Raw genomic sequence first — 27,505 nt, forward strand, 5'->3', positions numbered from 1 at the left:
CTGAAGCGTCAATAGGCCCACTTCTGTTCCATACACCATGGCGTAAGGAGACTCGCCCGTAGAGGACCTTTTTGTCGTTATGTATTCCTATAACACCTTTGGTAACTCTTCTACCCACGCGCCTTTTTTATCTTCCATGTTTTTCTTAATGTTGGCAAAAATGACTTTGTTGGAAGCCTCTGCTTGGCCATTGCCTTGGGGGTAGGTGACAGAAACAAAACTCAATTTTATCTTGTATGTGTCACACAGCTCCTGTACTTCTGCATTTTGGAACGGGGTTCCGTTGTCCACGACTATTTCCCATAGTATCCCAAATTGGCAGATGATGTGCTTCCATATGAAGCTATGGTGTCTGTTTTGCTCACCGTGACGTACGCCTCTGCTACAACCCATTTAGTGAAGTAATTGGTGGCTAACAAAGCGTACCGCTTTCCTCCAGTAGCTCTGGGCAGTTCCCCCACTACTTCCATCCCCCACTTTGCAAAAGGCCAAGGTGCGATGGTGGAGTGTAGAACTTTAGCGGGTTGATGGATGGTGGGTGCAAATCTCTGGCATTTGTCACACTTCTTTGCATAGTCGCGCGCTTCTGTCATCATGTATGGCCAGTAGTACCTTGCTGTGAGTGCTTTTTGCGCCAAGCTTCGTCCCCCTATGTGGTTCCCACATGCTCCTTCATGGATCTCCTCTAATAATCTTTTAGCTTCTGAGGGACGTAAACATCAAAGATAGGGGCCATTATAGGATCTGCGGTACAACGTTCCATGGATAATGGAGTAGCATTGAGCTCGAAGGTGCAGAATCTTCGCGTCCTTTGCATGGACTGGTAATTCAGACTTGGTCAAGTAACGGATGATTGGATCCATCCAGCACTCTAGTTTTGATGAGATTGAGAAAACTTCCATAGTTCCTAGTGAGTGGCTTGCGGAAATTGCGGAGTGCCGAGAACACTCTCCTACAGAGGCTAGTTTGGCGAGGGCATCGACCTTCTAATTTTGTTCCCTCGATACTTGTATGAGCTCAAACTGATGGAATTGTTACTTAAATTCAGATACTTTTTTCAATAGTCTGGTCAGGTGGGGTGCCTTGGTGTCGAAATTACCGACCACTTGCTCTATCATTAGTTTTGAATCTCCTCTAACTTTTAACCGTCTGATGCCCATGTCTCGTGCTAATTCTAAACCATAAATCAGAGTCTCATACTCGGCCTTGTTATTTGTTGCAAATTTTTCCAACCGTATGGCTTCCTCAATTCTCAATCCAGAGGGTGCCTCCAATACGACATTGATTCCAGCTCCTTGAGAATTGGAGGCTCCGTCTGTGTGCATTGTCCACATCCATTCAGCTTCTGATTCCAGTAGTTCAGGTAAGGTATCTGGGGTAAAAGATTGTATCTCAACTAGGAAATCAGCTAGGACTTGGCCTTTCTTTGATTTTTGCGGCAAGAACCGTATATCATATGTCTCGAGTTCAATTGCCCATTTGGATAATCTACCAGAGAGATCGAGTTTGTTCAAGACCTGCTTCAGTGGGTAGTCTGTGTATACAATGATGGTATGACCTTCAAAATATTGTCGTAGCTTCTTCTTTGCCATAATTAGTGCGAGGACCAATTTTTCCATCATGCTGTAGCGCGTTTCAGTGTCTAGTAGCATCTTATTGCAGTAGAACACTGGCTTTTTTCGGCCTACGTCTTCCCGAAAGAGCATAGAACTTATGGCAAAGTGTGAAATAGACAGGTACAGGAAGAGATCTTCGTTGGGGATGGGAGAGCTTAGTATGGGAGGAGAGCTCAGATAGGCTTTCAATTCTTCGAGTGCTTTATTCTGTTCTGTTCCCCAGGTTGTGTTGGTAGATTTCTTGATGCATTTGAGGAAAGGCTAGCAACGATCGGACATGCGAGATATAAACCTGCTTAGTGCTATGATTTTGCCTGTCAGAGCTTGGATGTCTCGGATGGTCCGAGGTTCCTTGACCTCTAAGAGCGAGGAAATCTGGGTTGGATTGGCCTCGATGCCTCTCTAGCTGACCACATATCCTAAGAACTGGCCAGAGGACACCCCAAAAGCACACTTGGTTGGATTCAATTTCATTTTATGGGCATCGAGGATGTTGAAGCATTCAATTAGATCTTCCACATGTGTAACACCTTGTCGTGATTTGACGACCATGTCATCGATATATACTTCCATGTTCCTCGCAAGTAATGAGGAAAAAAGTTTGTGCATCAGCCTCTGGTACGTTGCCCCTACATTTTTTAGCTCGAAGGGCATAACTTTGTAACAGTATAGGGCGCACTCTATGATGAAGGCCGTGTGGGTTCGGTCTTCTGCCTTCATTGGGATCTAATTTTATCCTGAGTAGGCATCAAGGAAGCTCATTCTTTCAAACCCTGCCGTGGCATCTATCATCTGACCAATTTTCCGGAGAGGGTAGCTATCCTTAGGACATGCTTTGTTTAAGTTGGTGTAGTCTATGCATACTCTTTTTTTTTTTCCGTTTTTCTTTAGGACCACTACAGGGTTGGCTAGCCAACTGGGATACAAGCATTCTTCGATTTCTCCTATGTTTAGAAGCCGCTGTACCTCTTCTTGTATGGCCTGGTTGACTTCGGGAGCAAACCTCCTCTACCTCTGTTTGACGGACGGGAAGCTACTTGATATGTTGAGGCTATGATTCATGACAGAGGGGTCTGTTCCTGGTATATCATGCGGAGACCAGGCGAAAGTCCCGACTCTGGTTTTCAGGAATTGGACTAGGGTCTGCTTTTCTTCCTCAAGAAGCTTAGCACTTACCAGCACTATTTTGGATGGGTCATCATCATCTATACAGATTTCTTCTAGATCATCAAGGGTGGTCTGGGGATTTTTGCAATCTTCCTCTACATCTATGCCTTTGAGACATGCTGGTAAGTCATTCTTTGATTGCTATTTGGTGGGGTTATCGTCAGGAGAGGAGGTGCCATAATCATTTATCTCTTTCAGGGTAAGGAAGCATTTCTTGGCCTGCTTATGACACCCTTTTATGTCGATTGTATATCAGCCGTTGGGCGAGTGGCACCACATAACTTGGTGCAAAGTGGAGATCACTCCCTGCATTCTGTGGATCCAACTCCTTCCCATGATGGCGTTGTAGCTTGTGACGGAGTCCACTATGAGGAAGTCCACTGGCAAGGTGCGTTATGCAGCGACTACGTTTAATCTAACGGCGCCTTTCGGGTATACCCTTTAGATGTTAAATCCCAAGATTGGTGCAACAGAGGGTCTGATCTAACTTTCTTCGAGTCCCGTCTTCTAAAAGGCTTCCTAGAAGAGGATATCAACACCACTGCCCCCATCGACCAAAACTCTTCCCAGCTGGCAATGGTTGACCTGTAACGAAATGACTAAAGGATCGTCGTGGGGTAGGTCCACTTCCCGCAAGTCGTCTTCTGTGAAGGTGATTGCAGAGGTTGGATAGCATCTGTCTTCCGAGGCGACAAGGTTGATGGTGTGGCCTAATGACGTGTATCGCTTCACCCTTTCCTTCATTCTCCTATGAATTTTGGATGCCTGTTCTTGTTCCTCGGTGAGCTCCATGATCCCATGTATCATGGGGATTTGTTTGAGAGGCTCTTGTGAGCTTGTGGAGGCCATATTTAGGGAGTCTGCTACTGGTGGTGTTGGGGCAGAAGCGGTGGTGTCGGGGCAGAAACAGTGTTGGGCTGTGAGACGCCGGGTCTGCTTGTCCCTTTAATGTACTGGGTTAATCGTCCACTTCTCATGAGGGCCTGGATCTGATTGTGGAGGTTATGGCACTCGGAGATAGTGTGGCCATGATCCTTATGGAAGAGGCAGAACCTGCTTTTATCCCTTCTTTCCATGGGAGTGGTGATTTTGTATGGTTCTCGCCAGATGGGTCTGTCTTTGTGTTTCTTCGTAGATGACCACCTGAGGGACGGTGTACTCGAAAGAGGAGTATCATGTTGAATCTAGATTTTCTTTTGGTATTTTCCCTCCTTTCGTGTGATCTATCTCTTGTCTTTTCCTTTTGTCGTCTCTTGCAGATGGTGGAGGAGGGTTATTTGCTGGTGGCGTAGAAATAAGGGCTGACTTTTTCTGCGCACGTTCCTGAAATTCCAGAACCCTAAAGATGCCTTCAGTGCGGGTCTGGATTTCTGCCATGTCATACAGTGGCGTCATGACGAGGTTTTCGTGTAAGAGATACCTCACTTGTAGGCTTTTGACGAAGAGGTTAGCCGCGGTGACTGGCTCGACATCGTGGATCTGATGTACGAGGTCAATGAAATGTTGTATGACTTTGGATGTTCATTTTCGCCTTGCTCGATTTGGTAGAGATCTGCCATCGTTTTTGGTGCTTCGCGGTTAGCATTATACTGTTGGAGAAAGGCTCTGCGAAGATCACCGAAACTGTTGACAGAACAAGGTTTCAACTGCCTGAACCATAGCAGGGCTGGCCCAGAAAAAGTTGTGGAGAAGACTTTGCATTGTATGGCTTCATTGTTGGCTTCCAAGGCCATCTTCTGCTGGAATTGGAATAGGTGATTGAGCCGGTCTCCTTTTCCATTAAATGCGGGCAGTGGAGGGATTATGAAGTCCTGTGGTTTGGGCTCATTCTGTATCCACTCTACAAAAGGCAATCTTTCGGTGGTCCTTGAAACCAAATCCATGTGTTCAGTAGCGTGAGCAGACTTCCCGTCTAAGAACTTCTGCATCACTTCTCACAGCATCTCTTCTTTCCAGCTGTCTAAGAACCGGATGGAGGGGGTACGGTCCTCGGCTAGTGCATCTTGCGTGGTCCGTGCTTGGGTCTGCTGGAGCCCCTTCTCAAAGCCTGGTTGGGTTGGTCTCGCGGGCTCTGCACCGGCTCGTGCATGTGCTTCGCAGCGTGCCACCCGTGGCTCCTCAGCCCCCTGGTGAAGACGAGTTGGAGAGGATGGTAGAGGACCTTGGGACCCTTCCCTGACGTGGTGTGTGCTTCTCCTAGGGGAGTCAGCCTGGACGATCGGAGCTTCAGTCCCTTCAAGATGGAGATTCTCTTTGTCTTGGGCCCTTCGTATGGCTTCATTTTCTTTTCGCAATTTGGCGATCATAGCTTCTAGCCTGGCCTGAGCTTCGGTCAGTGTCTTGATAGCTTCATCGGATCTTTGCTGACTAGTTTCCAGCAGTCGACACATCCTATCAATTTGGTCGCCTACATCCGTTGCTAAGGCAACCTTGGCGACGGTACCTGGTGCTCCGTTGTTCTTTGGTGGCATGGATTTTGTGTTTGGGTGAATCTTGATTGCAAGAAAAGATTTCTTAATTTGACGATGCGGTTAGAGAGGGAATAAGCTTCCCACGGACGGCGCCAATTTGTTGATGCAACAACTTTTGCCTTTCTATATCTGGAGGTATTTGCCGACGAGTTCTAATTCTCTGGTCTTTCTCCGATGATGAAGGTTACTTTGTCGTCCATTGAACCGTCGGGGGTACCTGCAAGAAAGACACTCCGATGCCTAAGTCAGATTTTTTTCGATCCCTTCATTTGAATAAGAGTTCAGTATTTATAGAATAAGAATGTGAGGTGGTTAGTTGGTTAAGCTGACTCCTTGATTGGTGGGGGAAATAACTGAATTCCCCCCCCCCCCCAAAAAAAAATATATTTGGGTTAATTAAATATACAGAGGTCAGAGGCGATCCACGGCTTCTTCCTTTGGAGCCTTTGCAAGATCAAAACGACCCGTTTTAATATACTTAAAATGGAAAAGGTTTTTGGGCCCAACACTAGGAAAGTTCAGTTTTATTTTCTTAAAACTAAAGATGAGGCTTTTGAAACATTTAAAACATGGAAAGCTTTAGTAGAAAATCAAAATGGTAAAAGAATACAGAGACTTAGGACAGATAATGGTTTAGAGTTTTGTAATGAAGAATTTGACTCTTTTTGTGCTGAAAATGGAATAGCTAGACATCGTTCATGTCCTAAAATGCCATAGCAAAATGGTGTAGCTGAGTGTATGAATAGGACTATAATGGACAAGGTTAGGTGCATGTTGAATGGTTTGTGGATGCCAAAATGTTTTTGGGCTGAAGCAGCGGCTACAGCTTGTTATTTAATAAATAAATCACAATCTACAACCATTGATTTCAAAGTTCCTGAAGAACTTTGTTTAGCATATGTGCATGTAAGTCAAGGTAAACTCAATCCTAGGGATAAGAAAGGTTATTTTTTAGGCTATCCTAGTGGGGTTAAGGGTTATAGAATTTGGCTAGCTGAAGATAAAAAATGCATTATTAGTAGAGATGTAATATTTGATGAAAATGCATACTATAAGACTAACTTGCAGGTACAAGTTCAGCAAGCCACTGAACAAATCGAGGCTCTAAACAAGTCTCAGATTGAGTTACAAAATCAAAATGCAGGTATGGATGCTAATCAAGGTGGAGCAAGTGATCAAGTTGAAATTGAACAAGAAGGTGACGAAGAAGAAGCTGAAGAAGAAATCATGAGTCTTGAAGAACATTTTGAAGATTATGTCTTATCAAGAGATAGAGTGAGAAGGCAAGTTCACATTCCTATAAGATATGCTCAAGCAGATCTAATAACATTTGCTCTAAATGTAGCTAATATTTTGGAAATGGGAGAGCCAACATCATTTCAAGAAGCTAAAAATAGATCGGATTGGCTGAAGTGGAAACAAGCAATGCAAGAAGAAAACAAATCTTTGGCTAAGAATACGACTTGGGTATTAGTTCCTAAGCAAAAGGGACAAAGAGTGATTGGTTTTAAATGAGTCTTCAAGAAAAAGGTCAGGATATCTGGTGTAGAAGAAGCAAGGTACAAGGCAAGGCTTGTGGTGACGGGATTTTCGAAAATTGAAGGGATAGATTTTCATGAAGTTTTTTCGCCGGTGGTCAAACATACTTCTATAAGGTTGATCTTAGCCATTTCAGCTATTCAAAATCTAGACTTAGATCAATTAGATGTCAAGATGACCTTTCTACATGGTAGTTTGGAGGAAAGGATCTTAATGACACAACCAGAAGGTTATGAGCATTAAGGTGATGAGGAAAAAAAAATTCAACAATCTCCAAGACCATGGTATAGGAGATTTGATGAGTTAATGGCAAGGAAAGGTTTCACTCACAGTAAGTATGATAGCTGCGTTTATTTTACCAAACTCATTGATGGTTCATTCATTTATCTCCTAATATATGTGGATGAAATTCTTATTGCATGTAAGCATAAGCAAGAGGTTCAAAAGCTTAAGGAGATTTTAAATACTGAGTTTGATATGAAAGACCTAGGGCCAGCAAGAAGAATTTTGGGTATGGAGATCTTTTGAGATAGAGACAAGGGCATTCTTACGGTTTCATAAGTGGGATACATTGAGAAGTTAGTTCAAGTGTTTGGACAACAACAAACAAGGCCTATAAGCACTCCAATAGGTGCTCATTTCAAGTTAAGAGATGTCAAGGAAGAAGAAGAAGAAGTGACAACAACTGAAATGAAGGATGTCCCATATTCAAATGCAGTGGGTAGTATGATGTCTGCTATGATAAGCACTAGACCAGATATATCATGAGCAAACCAAGTCTAGAACATTGGAAGGCTGCAAAATGGTTGTTGTGGTATTTAAAATCCTCATCACAGCTGAAGCTAAAGTACGGTAGAGATGAAATGGCAAGTACAAGGGTTGTAGGCTACTGTGATTCAGATTTTGCATATGATTTTGACAAGAGAAGGTTCATTTCAGGTTATGTTTTTTCATTGGGAGGAATACCATCAGTTGAAAGTCAAGTCTGCAGCATGTGGTGGCTTTGTCAAGCATGGAAGCGGAATACATTGCCTTAACTGAAGCTGTAAATGAAGGAATTTGGCTCAAAGGGTTGGCTAGTGAACTCAAAATTGAGCAAGGTAAAAATGTTGTATTTTGTGACTCCCAAAGTGCTATTCATTTGTCTAAGAATAATATGTTTCATGAGAGGATGAAACATGTGGATGTCAGACTTCATTTTATAAGGGATATCATCTCCAAGAATGTAACGCCCTACCACCTTAGAGCCGTTATTAAGTGGCTTTAAAATGTGCAATTAGCTCGCTAGACGAGGTTTTAATAATAAAAGTGTGATTAAATAGGAATCTAGGCTGTAATCTTTAAAAGTACTCTATTTTGTTAAAAGTTTAAGAGTTTAACATTCGGGATCCCAAAATGAGATTTGTAAAATATTTACAATTCAAAACAGATGTTCAGATGACTAATTATAAAAAACATAACATATGCATATCATATAACCACTATAACAGATAACTCATATCTAGTCAGACAATCCATAAGATTTAAACACATACACGGCCATGCTGTCCCAGAAGTGTTACCAAAGCCTGGGATCTCGATCTACACCGTAAGGATATCCCATGTATCCATTGGGGTCTCACCCTAACCACGAGCACTCTATGTGCTAAGTGGTATTCCCGGCCCCACTGCCGTTCTCGGCCCTTCGCTGTTCCCGACCCTTTGCCGTTCCCCCTGCTATTACCACATTTAGTAATCCCAAATAATAATCAAGTATAAAATCATTCATTTAGAGCTACACCCTAGCAACGATACAATCTAGGGCCGCGCCCTACAACAATACTATGGGCCCAAGCCCTGTTCTATGGGTGCTATAGTTTTCTTACTTGTATCTCGAGCTTCCCGATGCACCAAGGTCGTGAGCACGGTCCTCTAACCTGAGCCTCTCCGGAGACCTAGTCACAACACATATAAAACATCCTTTAATACTAACCAATCCAAAAACACTTCCCGGGACCAATCCCACACTCTCGGAATCCCCAAATTCCTAAAACAATTCATCGGAAACATCCCCCGAACCCCCAGAGCAAAAGCTCAAAATTGCAAAATTCCATGTTCTGAAACTAGCCTAGCGCCGCGGCGCCCAGCAAGTCAGAAAGCCTTCCCCTGTCTTGAAGCAGCCTCGCACCGCAGCGCCCAAGAACAGGGCCGCGACGCTCCTTCGCGAACCCAGAAATCTGGGTTTTCCTCTGCACTTTCCCCGAGCTAAAACACTCCCAATTCAACCCAAACACATACCTAAACCCCAAAATCAGTTTAAAACCCCAAATAAACCATTTAACAACCTATAAACATCATAAACCAGCTCAATCATAAGAATCACACCCAAAATCCACCCTTTGGTTTCAAATTTCAGAAACTCAAACCAAGACTTGAAAAACTTAACCCATGCTTCAATATACTCAAACCACACCAGAAACGAAAATTCAAAGGTGACAAAAACTCTTACCTCGATCAATAACTCAGCTTGAGCTTCTTCCAATCCCAGCTTTAGACCAACTCCTCTTGATTATCAAGCTGAATTCTCATAAAAACCAGCCATAACCATCCTTAAATTTCCATTCTTACTTTCTAAAATCAAGCTTAAAACTCAGTAAAACAGAAGCAATTCTTACCTCATAACAAATCTTGATTCTTTTTTGGCTTCAATTACTTCAACCCACCTTAATTCCTCTCCTAAATCTCAGAATTCCCAACTCCCTTCCTTTCTTCCTTTTCTTCTCTTTTCCTCTAGGTTTCTCCCAATTTCAGCATAAACAAAGCATATGACTAAGTGTAATACATATTCCCTTTTTCCTTCAGCTAAAGTAATCTAAATCCCTGCCAAATTACTATCCTATCCTCCCATAGTTATCCTCTCCTAACTAAACCTCAAGGGCACTCTTGTCCTTTCACTTAGATTACAATTCTACCATTTTTCCATCTAAACTTGTTACTCTCAGCAGTTACTAATGGTTACTCAGGTTACCCAATCACCAATAACCATTAACCACAAATTCACAACTCAATTCATGAAATTCCTCAAAGTACCCCTAGGCTCCTCCCGAGCCGGGTATCAAATCCCGTTGTGACTTTTGAGTTATCTAGCCCTCTAGGACCGTCTCGGCACGTGCCTCACATTAATAACACCACACTCACGTGGTGCAAATCACATAATACCATTGACACATTTACGCCCTCAGCGGGCTAAGATTACCAATTTACCCGTAACATACAAACGGAGTCCACATGCATATTTATACCACCTAAACATGCATTCTAATCACATATTCATTCAAATTCACATATATAAACATGTTAACTCATTTATTGCCCTCCAGGCATGCTAATCATGGTCCTAAACCTTATTAGCAGATTGGGGTGTTACAATTATCCCCTCCTTACAAGAATTTCATCCTCGAAATTACCTGAACAACTCGGGATGCCGCTCCCGCATATCAAATTCAAGCTCCCATGTCGCCTCTTCAACCTTGCTGTTTCTCCACAGCACTTTAACTAAGGCGATGGTCTTGCTACGCAAGACTTTGTCCTTTCTATCAAGGATCTGCACAGGCTTCTCCTCGTATGATAAATCCTGATCCAACTCCAAGTTCTCATAGTTCAACACATGAGTAGTATCTGATACATACTTCTGAAGCATGGACACATGAAACACGTTATGAACCCCTGATAAAGCTGGAGGCATCGCCAACCGATAAGCTACCTCACCAACTCGTTCCAGAACCTCAAAGGGGCCAACAAACCTGGGGCTCAGCTTTCCCCGAACACCGAATCGTTTCACACCTCTCAGGGGTGAAACTCTGAGGAACACATGATCGGCGACCTGAAACTCCACATTCCTGTGTCTCAGATCCGAGTAACTCTTCTGACAACTCTGGGAGGCGAGCATACGAGCTCTAATCTTCTCAATTGCCTCATTGGTCTTCTGAACCATCTCATGACCTAAATATCTTCTCTCACCTGTCTCATCCCAGTGTATCGATGACCTGCACTTTCTCCCATACAGCATCTCATACGGAGCCACTCCGATAGTCACTTGATAGCTATTGTTATACGAGAACTCAATCAATGGGAGATATCTGCTCCAAGATCCCCCAAAATCTAACACACAGGCTCGTAACATGTCCTCCAGTATCTGAATTATCCTCTCAGACTGCCCATCTGTCTGAGGATGATAAGCAGTACTGAACCGCAACTGTGTGCCCATTGCCTTCTGCAGGCTCTCCCAACACTTGGAGGTGAAGGTGGGGTCTCTGTCAGATACTATCGACCTCGGAGCACCATGAAGTCAGACAATTTCCTTCACATAAAGCTCAACGTACTGTTCCACAATATAAGTTATTTTCACAGGTAGAAAGTGGGCAGACTTAGTATACCTGTCTACAATCACCCACACCGAATCATGCTGACCCACGGTCTTCGGCAATCCAACAACAAAGTCCATGGTAACATCCTCCCATTTCCACTCAGGAATCCCTAGGGGCTGCAACAACCTTGCTGGCCTCTCTACCACATCCCTCTTCATGCTTGACCACCAGTAAAAAACTTTCAAGTCTTGGTACATCTTCATAGTACCCGGGTGTAAAGAGTAGGGAGTGGTGTGAGCCTCATCTAGAATCTCTCGTTGAATAACTGGATCAATCGGAACACAAACCCGTCCTTTGTACCTCAACAGGCCCATCTCTGAGATAGAGAAGTCCTTAGTCATTCCAGCTAGGACATTCTCCTTACGTTCAACTAACTGGGGATCCATTCCCTGTGCTTCCTTAATCCTCTCAAGGATCGTGGACTGGAGAGTTATGTTGGCTAACCTACCAACCACTAACTCTATACCTGCTCTGGCCATCTCCTCAGCTAGTCTGTCTGATATCTGTCTCGAACTATACAACTGACCTGGGCCCTTCCGGCTCAATGCATCAGCCACTACATTAGCCTTCCTAGGATGGTATAAAATGTCACAATCGTAATCCTTTACCAACTCTAGCCACCTCCTTTGGCGCATATTCAAATCTTTTTGGGTAAAGAAATACTTTAAACTCTTGTGGTCGGTATATATCTCGCACTTTTCACCATACAGATAATGCCTCCACACCTTAAGCGCGAATACCACTGCAGCCAACTCCAGAGCATGCGTGGGATATCTCTGCTCGTACTCCTTTAACTGCCTTGATGCATAAGCTATTACTTTCCCAGCTTGCATCAGCACACATCCCATACCTTGTCTAGAAGTGTCACAGTAGACCACAAACTTCTCATTATCTGTCGGCAGACTCAACACTAGTGCAGTAATCAATCGCCGCTTCAACTCTTTAAAGCTATTCTCACACCGATCTGTCCACACATACTTAGTCTTCTTTCTTGTCAACTTTGTTAATGGGGTAGAAATTCTGGAGAATCCCTCAACGAACCGTCGATAGTACCCTGCTAACCCAAGAAAACTTCTGACCTCAGGAACACTGCTCGGTCTAGGCCAATCTCTCACTGCCTTTATCTTACTTGGGTCAACCAGTATCCCCTCCTTACTAACTATATGGCCCAGAAATGTAACTTGTGGTAACCAGAACTCACACTTGCTGAACTTAGCATATAACTTGTGCTCCCTCAGTCGCTGTAACACCAGGCGCAGATGATGCTCATGCTCTGTCTCTGACTGGGAGTACACCAGTATATCATCGATGAATACAATCACAAACTTATCCAGGTATTCCTTGAAAATTCTATTCATCATATCCATGAAAGTTGCTGGGGCATTGGTTAATCCAAAGGACATAACCAGAAATTCATAATGCCTGTACCTGGTCCGAAAAGCTGTCTTTGGTATGTCCTCCTCTTTAATTCTCAACTGATGATAGCCCGACCGAAGGTCGATCTTTGAGAACACCGTACTCCCTTGAAGTTGATCAAATAAATCATCAATCCTAGGCAGTGGATACCTATTCTTAATGGTCAGCTTATTCAACTCCCTGTAATCAATGCACATCCTAAGCGACCCATCCTTCTTCTTAACAAATAGTACTGGAGCACCCCATGGCGAGAAACTCGGTCTGATGAACCCCAAATCCAATAACTCCTGTAACTGAATCTTCAATTTTTTTAACTCTGCCAGAACCATTCTATAGGGTGCCCTGGAAACTGGCTCTACCCCCGGTGCCAACTCTATAACGAACTCAATCTCCCGCTGTGGCGGCAATCCTGGCAAGTCTGCTGGAAATAAGTCTGGAAACTCATATACCAATCTGGTTTCATTCGATTCCATTGTCACCACCTTAGAAGTATCTACAACACTCGCTAGGAATCCTATGCAGCCTTCCTGCATCAGGTTTCTAGCCTTCAGTGCTGAAATCATAGGCACTCGCGGTCCATTCACCGTCCCCACAAATACAAAAGGCACCTCACCTTTTGGTTCAAAAGTCACCATATGTCGCTTGCAATCAATCGTTGCTCCATACCTCATTAACCAATCCATCCCTAATATCATATCAAAATCATCCATATCTAATTCAACCAGATCAACAAACAGTTCCCTACCATCTATCTCTACTGGTAATGCCCTAACCCATCTCCTGGAGACTACCAGTTCTCCTGTTGGCAACAAAGTCTGAAAATTCCTAGCATACACAATACTAGGTCTACAAAGATGGTCTATCACTCTAGCAGATACAAATGAGTGGGTAGCCCCTGAATCAATCAATGCAGTATACAAAGAACCAGCACTAGAGATCTGACCTGTCACAACTGAGGGACTAGCCTCCGCCTCAGTCTGAGTCAAAGCGAATACTCTGGCGGGAGCGAGACTGTCTCCTTGCTTTGGCTCTTCCTTTTTAACTTGTGGGCAGTCTTTCTTCAGATGGTTGGCACTCCCACAGATAAAACATGCCCTAATCTGGCACTCACCCTGATGTCGTCGCCTGCACTGAGGACACACCGGAAAACTCCTCCAGTTGTCGCCACTGCCCTAACGGCCACCAACAGAACCCCGCACTCTCCTATCAGAACTAGGAGGAGTAAATGAATATGGAACCCTTCTTTTCTGCTCACTGGGGCCACTGCCCCGACTAGACCCAACGAAAAGAGGCACCGTCCTCCTGGCATCGCGCCTAACAGCGCTGTCCCTCCATATCTGATCCTCAGCCCTCTCTGCAGTAAGGGCCTTATCCACCGCTTGGGCATAAGTAGTAGTCTCTGGAATCGATGTAATATTCACATCACGGGCGATCATCACATTCAACCCCCGTATAAATCTATCTCTCCTGGCCGCATCCGTTTGCACTAAGTCTGGCGCAAACTTCGCCAGTCTGTCGAATCTCAAGGCGTACTCAGTAACTGATAACCTGTTCTGGGTTAGGTTGATAAAATCATCAACCTTCGCAGCTCGAACTGTTATGCTGTAGTATTTCTCATTGAAGATACTCTTGAATTCTTCCCATGTCATGACTGCAACATTCCTCCGCTGACTCACCACATCCCACCAGATGTGGGCATCCTCCCTAAGCATGTAGCTAGCACAAGATACTCTTTCACTTCCCTCGACCCTCATAAAGTCTAAGATCAAGGAAATCATGTTCATCCATTGCTCTGCCCGCAGTGGGTCCGATCCACCCTCAAAGGTAGGAGGTTGTTGCTTCTTGAATCTTTCGTACAAGGGTTCCCACCTATTCTCAGTCACAGGCTGAACTGGCACTGGCGCCACATTCTGCTGTATTGGCAACCCTGTAACCTGTGGAGGGGCCTGTTGCCTCATCTGACGGAGTTCTTCCTCTTTTCTCTGCAGTCTAGCCTCCATTTCGGGCAATATATATTGCCAGTTCTGTGGGGCAGGTGGAGGGTCCTGACCCTGATTGTCATCCTCAGCCCGACTGCCGCGGAGTCTAGATGATTGCCGAGGCATTTCAACTATATGCCTGCAATCAGTGACACCGCTCATCAGGCATGGTAACAAGATCCAATTCCACCACTCAATCTCAAGAACAAACCCAGATCAATCAACCCAAATAACATACAAACAACACATAGCACACAACGGGCCTTGCCCTAACATTATGCATATGTTATTTCACTCATCATGCTCTTTATAAACTAAGCAGGCAAACAAGACATTCAAATACATAGTGAAGTATATTAATCAACCATACCAATCAACCCTGAGTCGAGATTTTCAGTGGCAACGTGCGTACATGTTCGGTCAATCTACAGAACCAATAAACCTTGGCTCGCTTTGATACCAAGTTGTAATGCCCTACCACCTTAGAGCCGTTACTAAGTGGGTTTAAAAGGTGCAATTAGCTCACTAGACGAGGTTTTAATAATAAAAGTGTGATTAAATAGGAATCTAGGCTGTAATCTTTAAAAGTACTCTATTTTGTTAAAAGTTTAAGAGTTTAACATTCGGGATCCCAAAATGAGATTTGTAAAATATTTACAATTCAAAACAGGTTTACAGATGACTAATTATCAAAAACATAGTTTAGTACAGCCATTTCTCAAAATGCCCCCAACCAAAGCAGTTGGGCAGGCCAAACATGTACGCGTCGCCCCCACGCTCTCCGTACTCATGGCTGTTGACTTTCTCTTTGCCCTTACCTGCAACACAGAGCACTTGTGAGCCGAAGCCCAGCAAGAAAACTCATACAACACATAACATATGCATATCATATAACCACTATAACAGATAACTCATATCTAGTCAGACAATCCATAAGATTTAAACACATACACGACCATGCCGTCCCAGAAGCGTTACCAAAGCCTGGGATCTCGGTCTACACCGTAAGGATATCCCATGTATCCATTGGGGTCTCACCCTAACCACGAGCACTCCATGTGCTAAGTGGTATTCCCGGCCCCACTGCTGTTCTCGGCCCTTCACCGTTTTTGGCCCTTTGCCCTTCCCCCTGCTATTACCACATTTAGTAATCCCAAATAACAATCAAGTATAAAATCATTCATTTAGAGCTACACCCTAGCAACGATACAATCTAGGTTCGCGCCCTGCAACAATACTATGGGCCCAAGCCCTGTTCTACGGGTGCTACAGTTTTCTTACCTGTATCCCGAGCTTCCCGATGCACCAAGGCCGCGAGCACGGTCCTCTAACCCGAGCCTCTCCGGAGACCTAGTCACAACACATATAAAACATCATTTAATACTAACCAATCCAAAACCACTTCCCGGGACCAATCCCACACTCTCAGAATCCCCAAATTCCTAAAACAATTCATCGGAAACATCCCCCGAACCTCCGCAGCAAAAGCTCAAAATTGCAAAATTCAATGTTCTGAAACTAGCCTAGCGCCGCGACGCTGCCCTAAAGGGCTGCGGCGCCCAGCAAGTCAGAAAGCCTTCCCCTATCCTGAAGCAACCTCGCGCCGCGGCACCCAAGAATAGGGCTGCGGCGCTCCTTCGCAAACCTAGAAATCTGGGTTTTCCTCTGCACTTTTCCCGAGCCAAAACACTGCCAATTCAACCCAAACACATACCTAAACCCCAAAATCAGTTTAAAACCCCAAATAAACCATTTAACAACCTATAAACATCATAAACCAGCTCAATCATAAGAATCACACCCAAAATCCACCCTTTGGTTTCAAATTTCAGAAACTCAAACCAAGACTTGAAAAACTTAACCCATGCTTCAATATACTCAAACCACACCAGAAACGAAAATTCAAAGGTGAAAAAAACTCTTACCTCGATCAATAACTCAGTTTGAGCTTCTTCCAATCCCAGCTTTAGACCAACTCCTCTTGATTATCAAGCTGAATTCTCATAAAAATCAGCCATAACCATCCTTAAATTTCCATTCTTACTTTCTAAAATCAAGCTTAAAACTCAGTAAAACAGAAGCAATTCTTACCTCATAACAAATCTTGATTCTTTTTTGGCTTCAATTACTTCAACCCACCTTAATTCCTCTCCTAAATCTCAGAATTCCCAACTCCCTTCCTTTCTTCCTTTTCTTCTCTTTTCCTCTAGGTTTCTCCCAATTTCAGCATAAACAAAGCGTATGACTAAGTGTAATACGTATTCCCTTTTTCCTTCAGCTAAAGTAATCTAAATCCCTGCCAAATTACTATCCTATCCTCCCATAGTTATCCTCTCCTAACTAAACCTCAATGGCACTCTTGTCCTTTCACTTATATTACAATTCTACCATTTTTCCATCTAAACTTGTTACTCTCAGCAGTTACTAATGGTTACTCAGGTTAACCAATCACCAATAACCATTAACCACAAATTCACAACTCAATTCATGAAATTCCCCAAAGTACCCCTAGGCTCCTCCCAAGCCGAGTATCAAATCCCGTTGTGACTTTTGAGTTATCTAGCCCTCTAGGACCATCTCGGCACGTGCATCACATTAATAACACCACACTCACGTGGTGCAAATCACATAATACCATTAACACATTTACGCCCTCAGCGGGCTAAGATTACCAATTTACCCCTAACATACAAACGGGGTCCACATGCATATTTATACCACCTAAACATGCATTCTAATCACATATTCATTCAAATTCACATATATAAACATGTTAACTCATTTATTGCCCTCCAGGCACGCTAATCATGGTCCTAAATCTTATTAACAGATTGGGGTGTTACAAAGAAGTTGATTGAAATGGAGAAGATTGATACTGAAATTAATCCAGCAGATATATTTATTAATGTTGTTCTCGATAGCAAGTTCTAAGAGGCTTTGGACTTGCTAAAACTTAAACTGGATTAGTTTCAGGTAGTAAAAGGGTGCCTTAGTCGGATGCAAAGGTGGAGATTATTGAAGATTTGCCTCGTTTTTATACAGCGGTCGCGACCTCCCAGTCAGAGAGTAGTGGCTGCGGCCAGGATTGTAAGTGGCTGCGGCCTGTGCCTATGTCTCAACATGTGTTTTGGATGTCTCGACATTTCTGAGTTTTATATCAGAAAATCAGTTTTGACGAGACTTGCTGATGTGGCTAGTTCTCTTATTAGAGGTATATTTACCCATTTTGTTAAGAGGGTTTCAGATCGAATCAGAGAGTGCATTTTGTCATTGAGAGAGATTTCTAGAAAGAGAGATTAGTTCCTTCTCTAGGGTTTGTAACTTTCTTCTAATTGTTCTTGATACACAATTGGGGTTTGAGAGTGGTTCTTTAGATCTCTGTACATTACATTGGTGGCTGTAATCTCTTATATTTTCATAGTGAATTTTGTCTTGGGCTATGCCCTGCCTTGGATGTAAATAGCAAAAGCATCTTACTTTTGTCTACTGAACCAAGTAAACTTGGTGTTGTGTGTATATACTTTTGTTCAGGTTTATTGTGTTCATTTTTCATCTCTTGTGATTAGGTTTAATCCTAACAGAGAAGTTACAAACTTCAATAAAATACAATGTGTTATATATATGTATGAAAGTTATAAACCACTTCTTGGTTTCCTCTTAACTAATTAATTTAATTTTTTCTGTTGTGGAATAGTTTTTATAATTTAATGATGATGTTATTGTTGAGCTATTTGGTGGTTGGTGATTTATAATCTATTATTATATTTGGTGGTTGGTGATTTATAATCTATTATTATTTTTGTGCAGTTACGTTAGAATGACAACTAAAGGTTAGAAAATTAAAAAAAAAATTAGAAAAATGAGAAAATAGATAATGTATAAAGGAAGAAGCTTAGAGTGTCACCTCACCTATTCAAAGCTCTCATTTATAAAGATATACATATTATAAGTTTTTTAAGACCCGCATTAAAAAAAAATATACCTCTACATAGTAATAATTATTTACATAGTCAAATATCATTTTTGGTTCCTACTCTCTGTGTATAAAAATAATTGTATATAAAGATGTAGTAACAATTCTAAAAAATAAATCAATATGCCGAACAACTTTACAATAATTATTAGATTGTTAATTAGAATACAATTAATTTGTTCACAAAATTATTCTCATACAAATGTTTTACTATATAAATTTTATAATTTTTCAATTTCATTTATGTCAATCCAACTGTAACTCTTGATAACTATTTTGGTGGTTTTAAAGCAGAACTACCAAAATCCAACTTTTCATAAAATACCATATAAGGCATTATTCACATATTCAATGCGTTTGGTATGATTTTTGAATTTGTGGGAGTAGAGTTAGGATTTTAGATTAAGAGAATGTGAAACTCAAGTACTTAAAGGAGTTAAGATTACTCTCAAATCAATCTAAAAAATGAGACTCACTTGGAAACACAATCCCCCGAGCCATCAAAAATAAATTTACCAAACATAAGTTAGATTTAACATTTCCATTTCGACCAAAACAAAGCCCCATACCAAACACCCCCTACAAGAGTAGTTGTGACCATTGGCCAAACACACAAACAAACATGTATATATTTACTTTCCTTTAGTACACATATAGAGGAGAACTTGTTATTTTTATAGAAATCCAAAACAACTCCCCAGATCCTCATTAAGATTTACAAGAACTGAAAGAGCACCATGATCACAGAAGTTTGATAAGATATATAAATTACACTTACGTAAAGGCAACCACTTTTTTGCCTCTTATACCTTTATAGGTGTGAAGAAGAAAAAGAAGAAGGGAAAATATTTAAAACGAAAAGAAACAAGGAAGCAACATTCATTTATGACATTTGCAGGACTTGATATGTGTTTCAAAGAAGGAAGATGAGAGAACAAGCTAGCTAGGCATCCCTCTACCCTTCATGACATGCCTCCTTAGACCAGGAATATGGACATTTGTGATGTAATCTGACCAATCAATGCTCTCCACGTCAAACCCAAACTTCCTCCTTTCTTCCACGGACATGATATCCATTAGTCTCTGTGTATTGCTGTTATCAAACCTGGAGCAAAACATATCTGAACATAAGTACAATTCTTAGTATCAAAATCTACTATGTTCATCTGACCCTTTTCTTATTTAAATAGGGTCTTTTGAAGTACAAGCTCTCCTCTATCTAGCTAGTAACACATGGATAATGTAGTTGGTTTGGTTGTAATTATCTTACCTTCCACTATAGAAAGTATATGGCTCATAAATATTAGCCAAGTGCTTTGCTTGCTCCACTGATTTTCTGCAAATGATTTCAAGTTTCCGAGACAGAATTTTATTTGAGGAAGCCATAGACAATAACCCATTTCGTTGAACGGTATCTCTCCAAAGGTGTTCAGAGAAATCTTCCTTTGAGTGGAATAGCTTCATGGAAGGAACATGGATTGGTCTACCATTAGGATCAACACATGGTGAGTTGTTGTAGTGCTCGTAGAGTAGTCTAGCAAGGTCATGAAAGACTAGAGGGTTCACAACTGACGAAGCGATTTGGTAAACGTTAACATCTGGTTTTTGAGCCAATCCATGCTTTGCCATGGCTGCCAAGATTGCATTAACAACCATGTCAGCTGGAACCTGCCAATGGCCAAGTTAAGCGAAGCAGCTCCTTATTAGATTCAAGTAAAGCTGTATAAGTTCTGTGCTTGTTTTATAGACACATAAAAACCTATATTCAAAACATTTGACGGTATTTCCTTTTTTAATTTATTGCTTTCTTAGAAAATTAGAAACATGAACTGAGACTTGGAAATCTCACTCTTTTGCACTTAGCTAAATTCACGCCTCATCAGACAGCTTATTCCTATCTCATAAAATAAGAAAAAAGAGAAAAGGATTTAAAGACATGAATAATTTAATTACCACATCAAGCACTCCATTTGGGTCCACTAGGAAACCTGTCAGCTGTCCTTTACCATAGTATAAGATTATTGGATCCATCATCCTATGAGAAGAGAGAGAGTTATAAGGGTCTTATTTCAAAGCTTATAAAAAAATAAATACAATTTTACAGTTTTGGGAATGTAACCTATTTCCCTCCATCCATCCAGGGAATGGCTCTTTGAAAGTACTTTCAATGACACTGGGTCTGATTATGACTACTGGTACATCTCCCCTCATACTATCAATCATCATTTCTCCCATGGCTTTTGTGAACACATAAGTATCTTGCCATCCATATTGTTGAGCCCTGATTATAATGGTTGATTATTATACAACTCTAAGGTCTGGTATTGTCAATTCAGAAGCTAGTTATGGAAATAAAAAGGGAGAAACTCATTAGTCATTACCTTTCTAAACCCAACCCTTTCATCTTTTGTGCCAAACCATTGTTTTCAAAAGCTTCCTTTGAGTTCAAAGCCAGTTGTATTTCTTTTTCAACATCAAGTATGGGAAGCAATCCTGGTGGCGTTTCAGAAACAAAGTTCTCCCCTGAAATGGTTTCTCCTATACGAAATTGCTTTTCCATAATCTTTCCTTGTCTTTGTCCATTTACATAAGCTGCGTATGAGAAAAAAAGCCTCATTTTCAATTTTGTTTAATAAAAAATTGCAGATGCCATTATAAAAGGCATTTATATGGATTTGTCTCTACATTTACCTGTTGATACTTGCATGAAAAGCTTTAGTTTCTTACAATTCTTAGAAAAGTTCATAAGGTGACAAGGCCCTTTAGTGTTTATAGCCAAAGCAACATCATATCTGAAAAAGAAAAGTAGTAAGTATTTACCATTCCAACTTGTTAATATTGAGATTTCTCAGCACCATAACTTGGCACAAAGGAAACAAAATAACAAAACAAAAAGGCTTTACCTTTCATCAAATGTTGTGTTTGCTGCAGAATTCACAATGACATCTACTTCTTTCGCAATAGTTTCAGCCATATTGCCACTTAGTCCCAGATCAGAATCACATACATTTCCTACTACAGGAACTAATTTGCTCAACATGAATGCTTGATAAGATTTTCCATAGGTTTTCTGGAGACGCTTGAACAACTCTGTGTTTATGATCTAAAGTACAAAAGAAGTTAGAGCAAAGAGAGTATAACACTAAAAAACAAAGTCAACTATTCATTACAGCATTACACCCAAAATAAACAAAAGACCTACTTCATTTTTTAACCTTCCCATAGCAGCTTCCTTGTTATTGGCCTTGATCAAGAGATATATCTTACCAACATCAGGTACTGTCCTTAGCATTTTTTCTACAAGTACTGCATTGTTTTAACAAGGAAAGAGGATTAAAAGAAACACCCACATCAGATAAATCTTTCATATAAAAATAACATAATCCTATATCTATATAACATGAAAGTATAATATAGAAACGTACCTTTAGCAAGAAACCCGGTTGCACCAGTTACAAAAAAGCTTTTTCCTCGGAGAAAACTTACAATTCCAATACCATCATGCATTTCCAGGGAAGAGGTCGATTGTGATCCTCCAAAAGGGACCAATTCCTTCACTGCAATGTTATTCTCTGCCTGGGTTTTCCCATTGGGAGACAAAACCAAGCTCCCATTTTCCACAACCACAGCAGCTCCATGATCTGTGCTCATGGCAGAAGAAGCAGCTGCCGCTGCTCTTGGACTCAAAACAAAAGACGATGATCCACTAGTCTTTATGACATTCCCACCACCTTGGCAACGCACCAAGCTCATATTTTTCGTCCTCGAAAGGCTACAGCCACGCTTTTCAGGCACTCTTGCAAGTACAGCAGGAGAAATGGAAGAAGAGTTCAGGAACAAAGCTCCCATGATCATAAAACTAAGTGGGAGTGAAGTAGAAAAAAGTTTAAGAAAAAAAGAAAAAAAAAAAAGGTTGACAAACTATATGTGTTTTAGATAAAAATTGGGCTTGACTTAGTTTGAGGACTTTAGCTAAACACAAGCTGAAACAAAGTGAAAAAAAGCAAGTAAACTAACTGAGTTCTAAAATATAAGAGACGGGTTTAGTTTAGTTTGGTTTTGAAGAGAAAAGAAAGATGAGCATTGTAGGAAGGAAGAAAGAAAGGTGGGGTTTGGATGTAAAAGAGGAGTGAAGAAATAAGATGAGGATTAGGTGGAATTAGAATACCGAGATTTATAGGAGAGTCTTGCTGTGTCATGACAAGGAAGGCTCTCTTTCTGCCACCTTTTGGAGAAGAAATTTCATACTTACCCACCAACGGCTAAGATGGCGGGAACTCTCTTTATTTGACTTCGCTGACAGACTTCTTTGCCGATGTGGGATTTTTTAGTAGGTCACATAATTTAATGCAATAAAAACAGGGGAAGGAAAAGGGTGTGAGTGGTGGAATTGATTTTGGTGTCATTGGCTTACTATAATGACTCTTATAACAATATTTTGTGGTTATAATTTTGTTTTTTATTCGTAAATTTAAATTATTATTTATGAATTTTATCATGAATATTACATGTTATTTGGTCAGCAATCTTTGAGTGGTTAAACCATATGTTTCAACTTTTTTGAGAAGTGAGTAGAGAAAGTTAAGAGTGTTTAAGAGCTGCGGAGACATTTTCGGTTTAGGTTGTAGCCTCTAACTTAATATTATGCATCCATCGGGTTAGGTTTTCTATGGCACAATAATCTTGTATAATAATAAAACATACATACTTTTTTTAGGGGAGTCATATTATCACTCAAAATATTATATAGCCACCTATTTTTTTTCAAACTAAATTAATTACATATTTATCTGTAGTTAAAACCATAAAATATATAATTGTAATTTTTAAATTTAACTTATAGTAATTTAATTTTAATTAGTACACCCGGCCCATTCTATAAAATCAAATATATTTCTTTATAATTATTATTATTATTTTTTTATGAAAATGAGATATTCACACTTTGGTTCCATCCAAAGAAAGAAATAGTTTAGTTAAAGCATGTGCAGCTCCGTTGGCTACCCTAGAACAGTGGTTGACAATTACAAAATCTAAAAAATATGAGAAACGCAGCCCAGTGGAGAAAAAGAGTTAAGTAATCAACTCTTGAAAACTCATATATATGCAGTCGGTCTCAATTTAACTATAGAAGAAAACCACAAGCCGTCGCGTAACACAGTAGACTCTCCGACACGTACGGCAGCTGCATCCGCCACATGAGCCTCATATAATAAGCTGAGACTGGAGTTGACGACGAAGCAATCACAGTGCCGGTATCGTCAAGTAACACCACCTCAAATTCCACTCTGCGCTGAGAGCCAAATCCACAGCAGCATCAACGTTCTAGATAATTCAAAGCCCAATTAACAACCATATTAGCATCTTAAATAACACGTTCATGCACTATATTTTATTCCTTATATCATTCTCCACAACCATCTTTTCATTTCATGTTTAGAGAGTGTTGAGGTTGAAAATTTGTTGTGATATTTTTGAAATCGATATTCTTTTTCCGATAACTTCTACTCCCTTCTACGATTTGAATCTTGAATCTGCGAAGCTAATAAAAAGCGGGGGTTACCTGCAAGAAAGCTATCTCATAGTTAATTTATACTTTCAATTTGCTACTTACTTTAAACGCATCGTATTGGGCTATATCTTCAAGGACATGGTTGATCGGGCCGTGCAATGACTTTTGACCCGATCTTATATGGTATAATCAGTCTAAAGCCCAATGCAGCATTTTTTGGGTTCTAACAGAGAGTGTACTCATAAGTTCAAGTATAAAATAATTTAACATAAAATTTCACAATTGAGTAATTATCTAATGACCATGAATATTTGGTATTTTAAGGTGTCCAACACCATATGAGTGAGACCTTAAGAGTGGTTAGCAATTTCTAATATCATTCATTAAATTAAAATATGTGGGAAGAGAGAATTTGGATAATTTGGGAGTTACAGAATGAATAAAACTCAGCTAAAATCATTGCCGAGGGTTGTACATGTATATATATATATATATTCCATTTTACAATATTAGAGAGTTTAGTGAGCCAATTAGCTCAGTAAACGTATTACATTCTATAACAGAATTTGTATAAGAAATCTTCTAGACACTGATTCCTATCATTGTGTAATCACTGTTGGTGTGATTTCATCAGGACCACAAGATGATGATTCACTAATCATTTCTGTCACTTGAGTTGGATGCTTATGTTAAGTCACCTGCTGACTATGAGTCTTTAACACCACCCCTCAAAAGAAAGGGTGAATGCTGAAAACTGAGTTTGACAATTAGAGTCCCTTTGTGAGACAATCGATTATTTGGTCTGCTGATGGCATGTACACGACTTCAAGCTCCTTTCTCAGCACTTTATCTTGAACAAAATTGACATCCAATTCGATATGCTTCGTTCTTGCGTGGTGCATTGGGTTTGAAGCAAGTGCAGCAGCATTGATATTATCACACCATGTCACTGATTTGCTTGGCAGTGGGAAATTTAACTCCTTTAGCAATGATTCAATCCATGCAATCTTGGCTGCAACGTGTGCTAGAGCCCTGTACTCGAATTCTGTACTAGAACTTGAGACAACAACTTGCTTCTTTGATGACCAAGACACTAGAGAGTCTCCAAAATACACACAGTAGCTTGCAATCGATCTTCTATCATCTGGACAGCAAGCCCAGTCGGCATCGGAGTATCCTACTATGCTTCGATTGCCACTTTCGCCAATATGAAGACCATTATGGACTGTTCCTTTCAAGTATCTTAGTATCCTCTTAGCTCCACTCCAATGTGTTGTTGCTGGTTCTTGAAGAAACTGACTCAAATTATTTACTGGAAATGAAATATCTGGCCATGTATGACAAAGATACTGTAAAGCTCCCAGAAGGCTTCTATATAACGTGGGGTTGTTGAGTTTGTCTCCATCTGTTGAAGATATGGGTTTGCCAACAACCATAGGAGTGGGGCACAGTTTCAGATTTGCCATATTATACTTGTGCAACAACTCCTCAATGTACTTGTATTGTGTTAAGTAGATACCTGTTGTATCTCTAAAAACTTCAATGCCAATGAAAAATTTAGTGGTCCCAAATATTTCAAAGTGAAGCTTCTATTTAGTGCAGCAATAAACTGAGATAATTTCCTTGTATTGTTACTAGTAACAATGACGTCGTCTACATAAATAAGGACCAAGATTATCACCTTGTTTTGATTGTAGAAGAATAGGGAGTAGTCTGCCTTTGAATTCTGGAATTTCCATTGCAGTAATGTTTGTTTTAGCCTCTCAAACTAGGCTCTTGGAGCCTGCTTAAGCCATACAATGACTTGTGCAATTTGCACACATGATCAGGTTTGTTTTTGTCCACAAAACCTTCAGGTTGGGACATATACACATTCTCTTCCAAATTCTCATTCCAGAAGGCATTGTTGATGTCCAACTGTCGAATAGGCCACTGTTTGGACACGGATATGGTGAGGACAATGAAAACTATGGAGACTTTCACGACAGGACTAAAAGTTTCACCAAAATCTATGCTTGGTCATCGGTGAAATCCCTTGGCAACCAGCCGTGCCTTGAACCGTTGGAAAGAGCCATCAGCGTTAGTTTTAAATTTGAAGACCCACTTGTTTCCAACTAAGTTATACTAATATGAGGCAGGGACAAGGGACCAAGTTCCATTAGTTTGAAGTGCCTGAATTTCCTACTGCATAGCTGATTTCGACCCCTCAATGGAAAGTGCCTCGGAGACAGAATGAGGCTCTGGATGGAGAGAATGCCATTGGGACTGAACCAAGTATACCTAGGCTTGTATATACCATCCTTAGCCCAAGTAATCTTGAGAGGGTCGAGGAGGTACTGGTATAACAGGTGATTCTGGGGTGGTCATGACTGTGCTGTCCTTGTTAACATTAGACTCACTAGAAATAGTTGCAGGTTGTGAGTCACCAAAATGTAAGGGAGAAGGAGCAGAAAAGTTTACCACAGGAGAACTCACCAATGGAGTGGAAGGACAAGGATATGCTGAAGCAGGGAACTAAGGAGAGGCAGACCGTGATGTAGTAGGCATGGTTGGAGAGGGACTAAGTGCTGGATGAGAAAAATGGAGAGTAAACCAAGCACTAGGAGACAAGTTGTTTAGGCTGATGGGTATTGAGAAAGCCATGTTGAAAAGGGAACTCCATTTCATTGAATGTGACATGAAGAGATATGTAGACCCTACCCGTGGAGCTGAGACATTTGTAGCCCTTGCAAGTCTCACTAAAACCCAAGTTGACGAAATTTAGTGACCGAAAGCTAAACTTGTGATGTTGGTAGGGCCGTAGGCAAGGAAAGCAAGCTACACCAAATGTTTTAAGAAATAGGTAGTTAGGTTGCTTATGGAATAGAAGATAAAAAAGAGGCTTGTTGTCGAGAATTGGTGTAGGAAGTCTATTAATAAGGTACCACAGTTGTGTGAAAGGCATCTACCCAATATTTCAAAGGCATAGCAGCCTGAGCAAGTAAGGTAATTCCCATTTTCACAATGTGTCGGTGTTTACGCTCGGTTCTCCCATTTTGTGTCGAGCTGTGTGGATAGGAGTGTTGAAGTACTATCCCATGGTCCTCAAGAATTTTACTAAAGGATTGCTATTCCCTTCTCCAGTCAGTCCTAAGGGTCTTGATTTTTCGGTCAAACTGGTTCTCAACTAAGGCTTTGAAATGAGTGAAGGCAGCTAAGGCATCAGATTTAACTTTGAGTGGATACAACCAAGTGAAACGACTAAAATCATCTATAAAATGAATGTAGAAACGATAGTTTGTGTTGGACATAACTGGAGCTGGGCCCCAAATATCGGAATGGATAAGCTCTAACACATAATTAGCTTTGCTTGAGGAAGTAGGAAATGGCAGGGCATGAGATTTTCCAATTTGACAAGCATCACAAAACAAGGATTTTTCATTAACT

The 27,505-nt window shown here is 41.0% G+C and overlaps 3 protein-coding genes across 3 annotated transcripts; all 3 read right to left on the minus strand.

Annotated features, from left to right (window-relative positions):
- Nucleotides 1-293: 293 nt before the first annotated feature.
- On the minus strand, nt 294-1,652 carry LOC133825478 (uncharacterized). Its single transcript, XM_062258410.1, has 2 exons — nt 1,100-1,652; nt 294-703 (listed from the first exon to the last, which is right to left on the minus strand). The coding sequence occupies exons 1-2, from the start codon at nt 1,650-1,652 to the stop codon at nt 294-296; spliced, it is 963 nt and encodes a 320-aa protein (XP_062114394.1).
- Nucleotides 1,653-19,232: 17,580 nt separating this feature from the next.
- On the minus strand, nt 19,233-22,756 carry LOC133821571 (fatty acyl-CoA reductase 2, chloroplastic). The gene is made up of 9 exons (XM_062253785.1): nt 21,993-22,756; nt 21,770-21,873; nt 21,471-21,670; nt 21,259-21,359; nt 20,949-21,159; nt 20,687-20,848; nt 20,521-20,602; nt 19,838-20,235; nt 19,233-19,672 (listed from the first exon to the last, which is right to left on the minus strand). Exons 1-9 carry the CDS (start codon nt 22,420-22,422, stop codon nt 19,507-19,509), a joined length of 1,854 nt encoding a protein of 617 aa, XP_062109769.1. The 5' UTR covers nt 22,423-22,756; the 3' UTR covers nt 19,233-19,506.
- A 2,090-nt stretch (nt 22,757-24,846) lies between these two features.
- Nucleotides 24,847-25,545, minus strand: LOC133825479 (secreted RxLR effector protein 161-like). Its single transcript, XM_062258411.1, has one exon. The coding sequence runs from the start codon at nt 25,543-25,545 to the stop codon at nt 24,847-24,849; it is 699 nt and encodes a 232-aa protein (XP_062114395.1).
- Nucleotides 25,546-27,505: the final 1,960 nt, after the last annotated feature.

Source organism: Humulus lupulus, chromosome 3 (assembly GCF_963169125.1).
Source record: "Humulus lupulus chromosome 3, drHumLupu1.1, whole genome shotgun sequence".
Classification (NCBI taxonomy): Eukaryota; Viridiplantae; Streptophyta; class Magnoliopsida; order Rosales; family Cannabaceae; genus Humulus; species Humulus lupulus.

What these genes read in the sequence shown, in the direction of transcription:
- LOC133825479 (XM_062258411.1), bottom strand. Translation starts at nt 25,545, where the DNA reads ATGGCAAATCTGAAACTGTGCCCCACTCCTATGGTTGTTGGCAAACCC.
- LOC133821571 (XM_062253785.1), bottom strand. Translation starts at nt 22,422, where the DNA reads ATGATCATGGGAGCTTTGTTCCTGAACTCTTCTTCCATTTCTCCTGCT. An exon ending in TGGGAAGGTTAAAAAATGAA is followed by an intron (nt 21,671 to 21,769) that starts GTAGGTCTTTTG and finishes TTTGTACTTTAG; the next exon opens with ATCATAAACACAGAGTTGTT. An exon ending in TATACTTTCTATAGTGGAAG is followed by an intron (nt 19,673 to 19,837) that starts GTAAGATAATTA and finishes GTTTTGCTCCAG; the next exon opens with GTTTGATAACAGCAATACAC.
- LOC133825478 (XM_062258410.1), bottom strand. Translation starts at nt 1,652, where the DNA reads ATGCTACTAGACACTGAAACGCGCTACAGCATGATGGAAAAATTGGTC. An exon ending in AATGATAGAGCAAGTGGTCG is followed by an intron (nt 704 to 1,099) that starts GTAATTTCGACA and finishes TACGTCCCTCAG; the next exon opens with AAGCTAAAAGATTATTAGAG.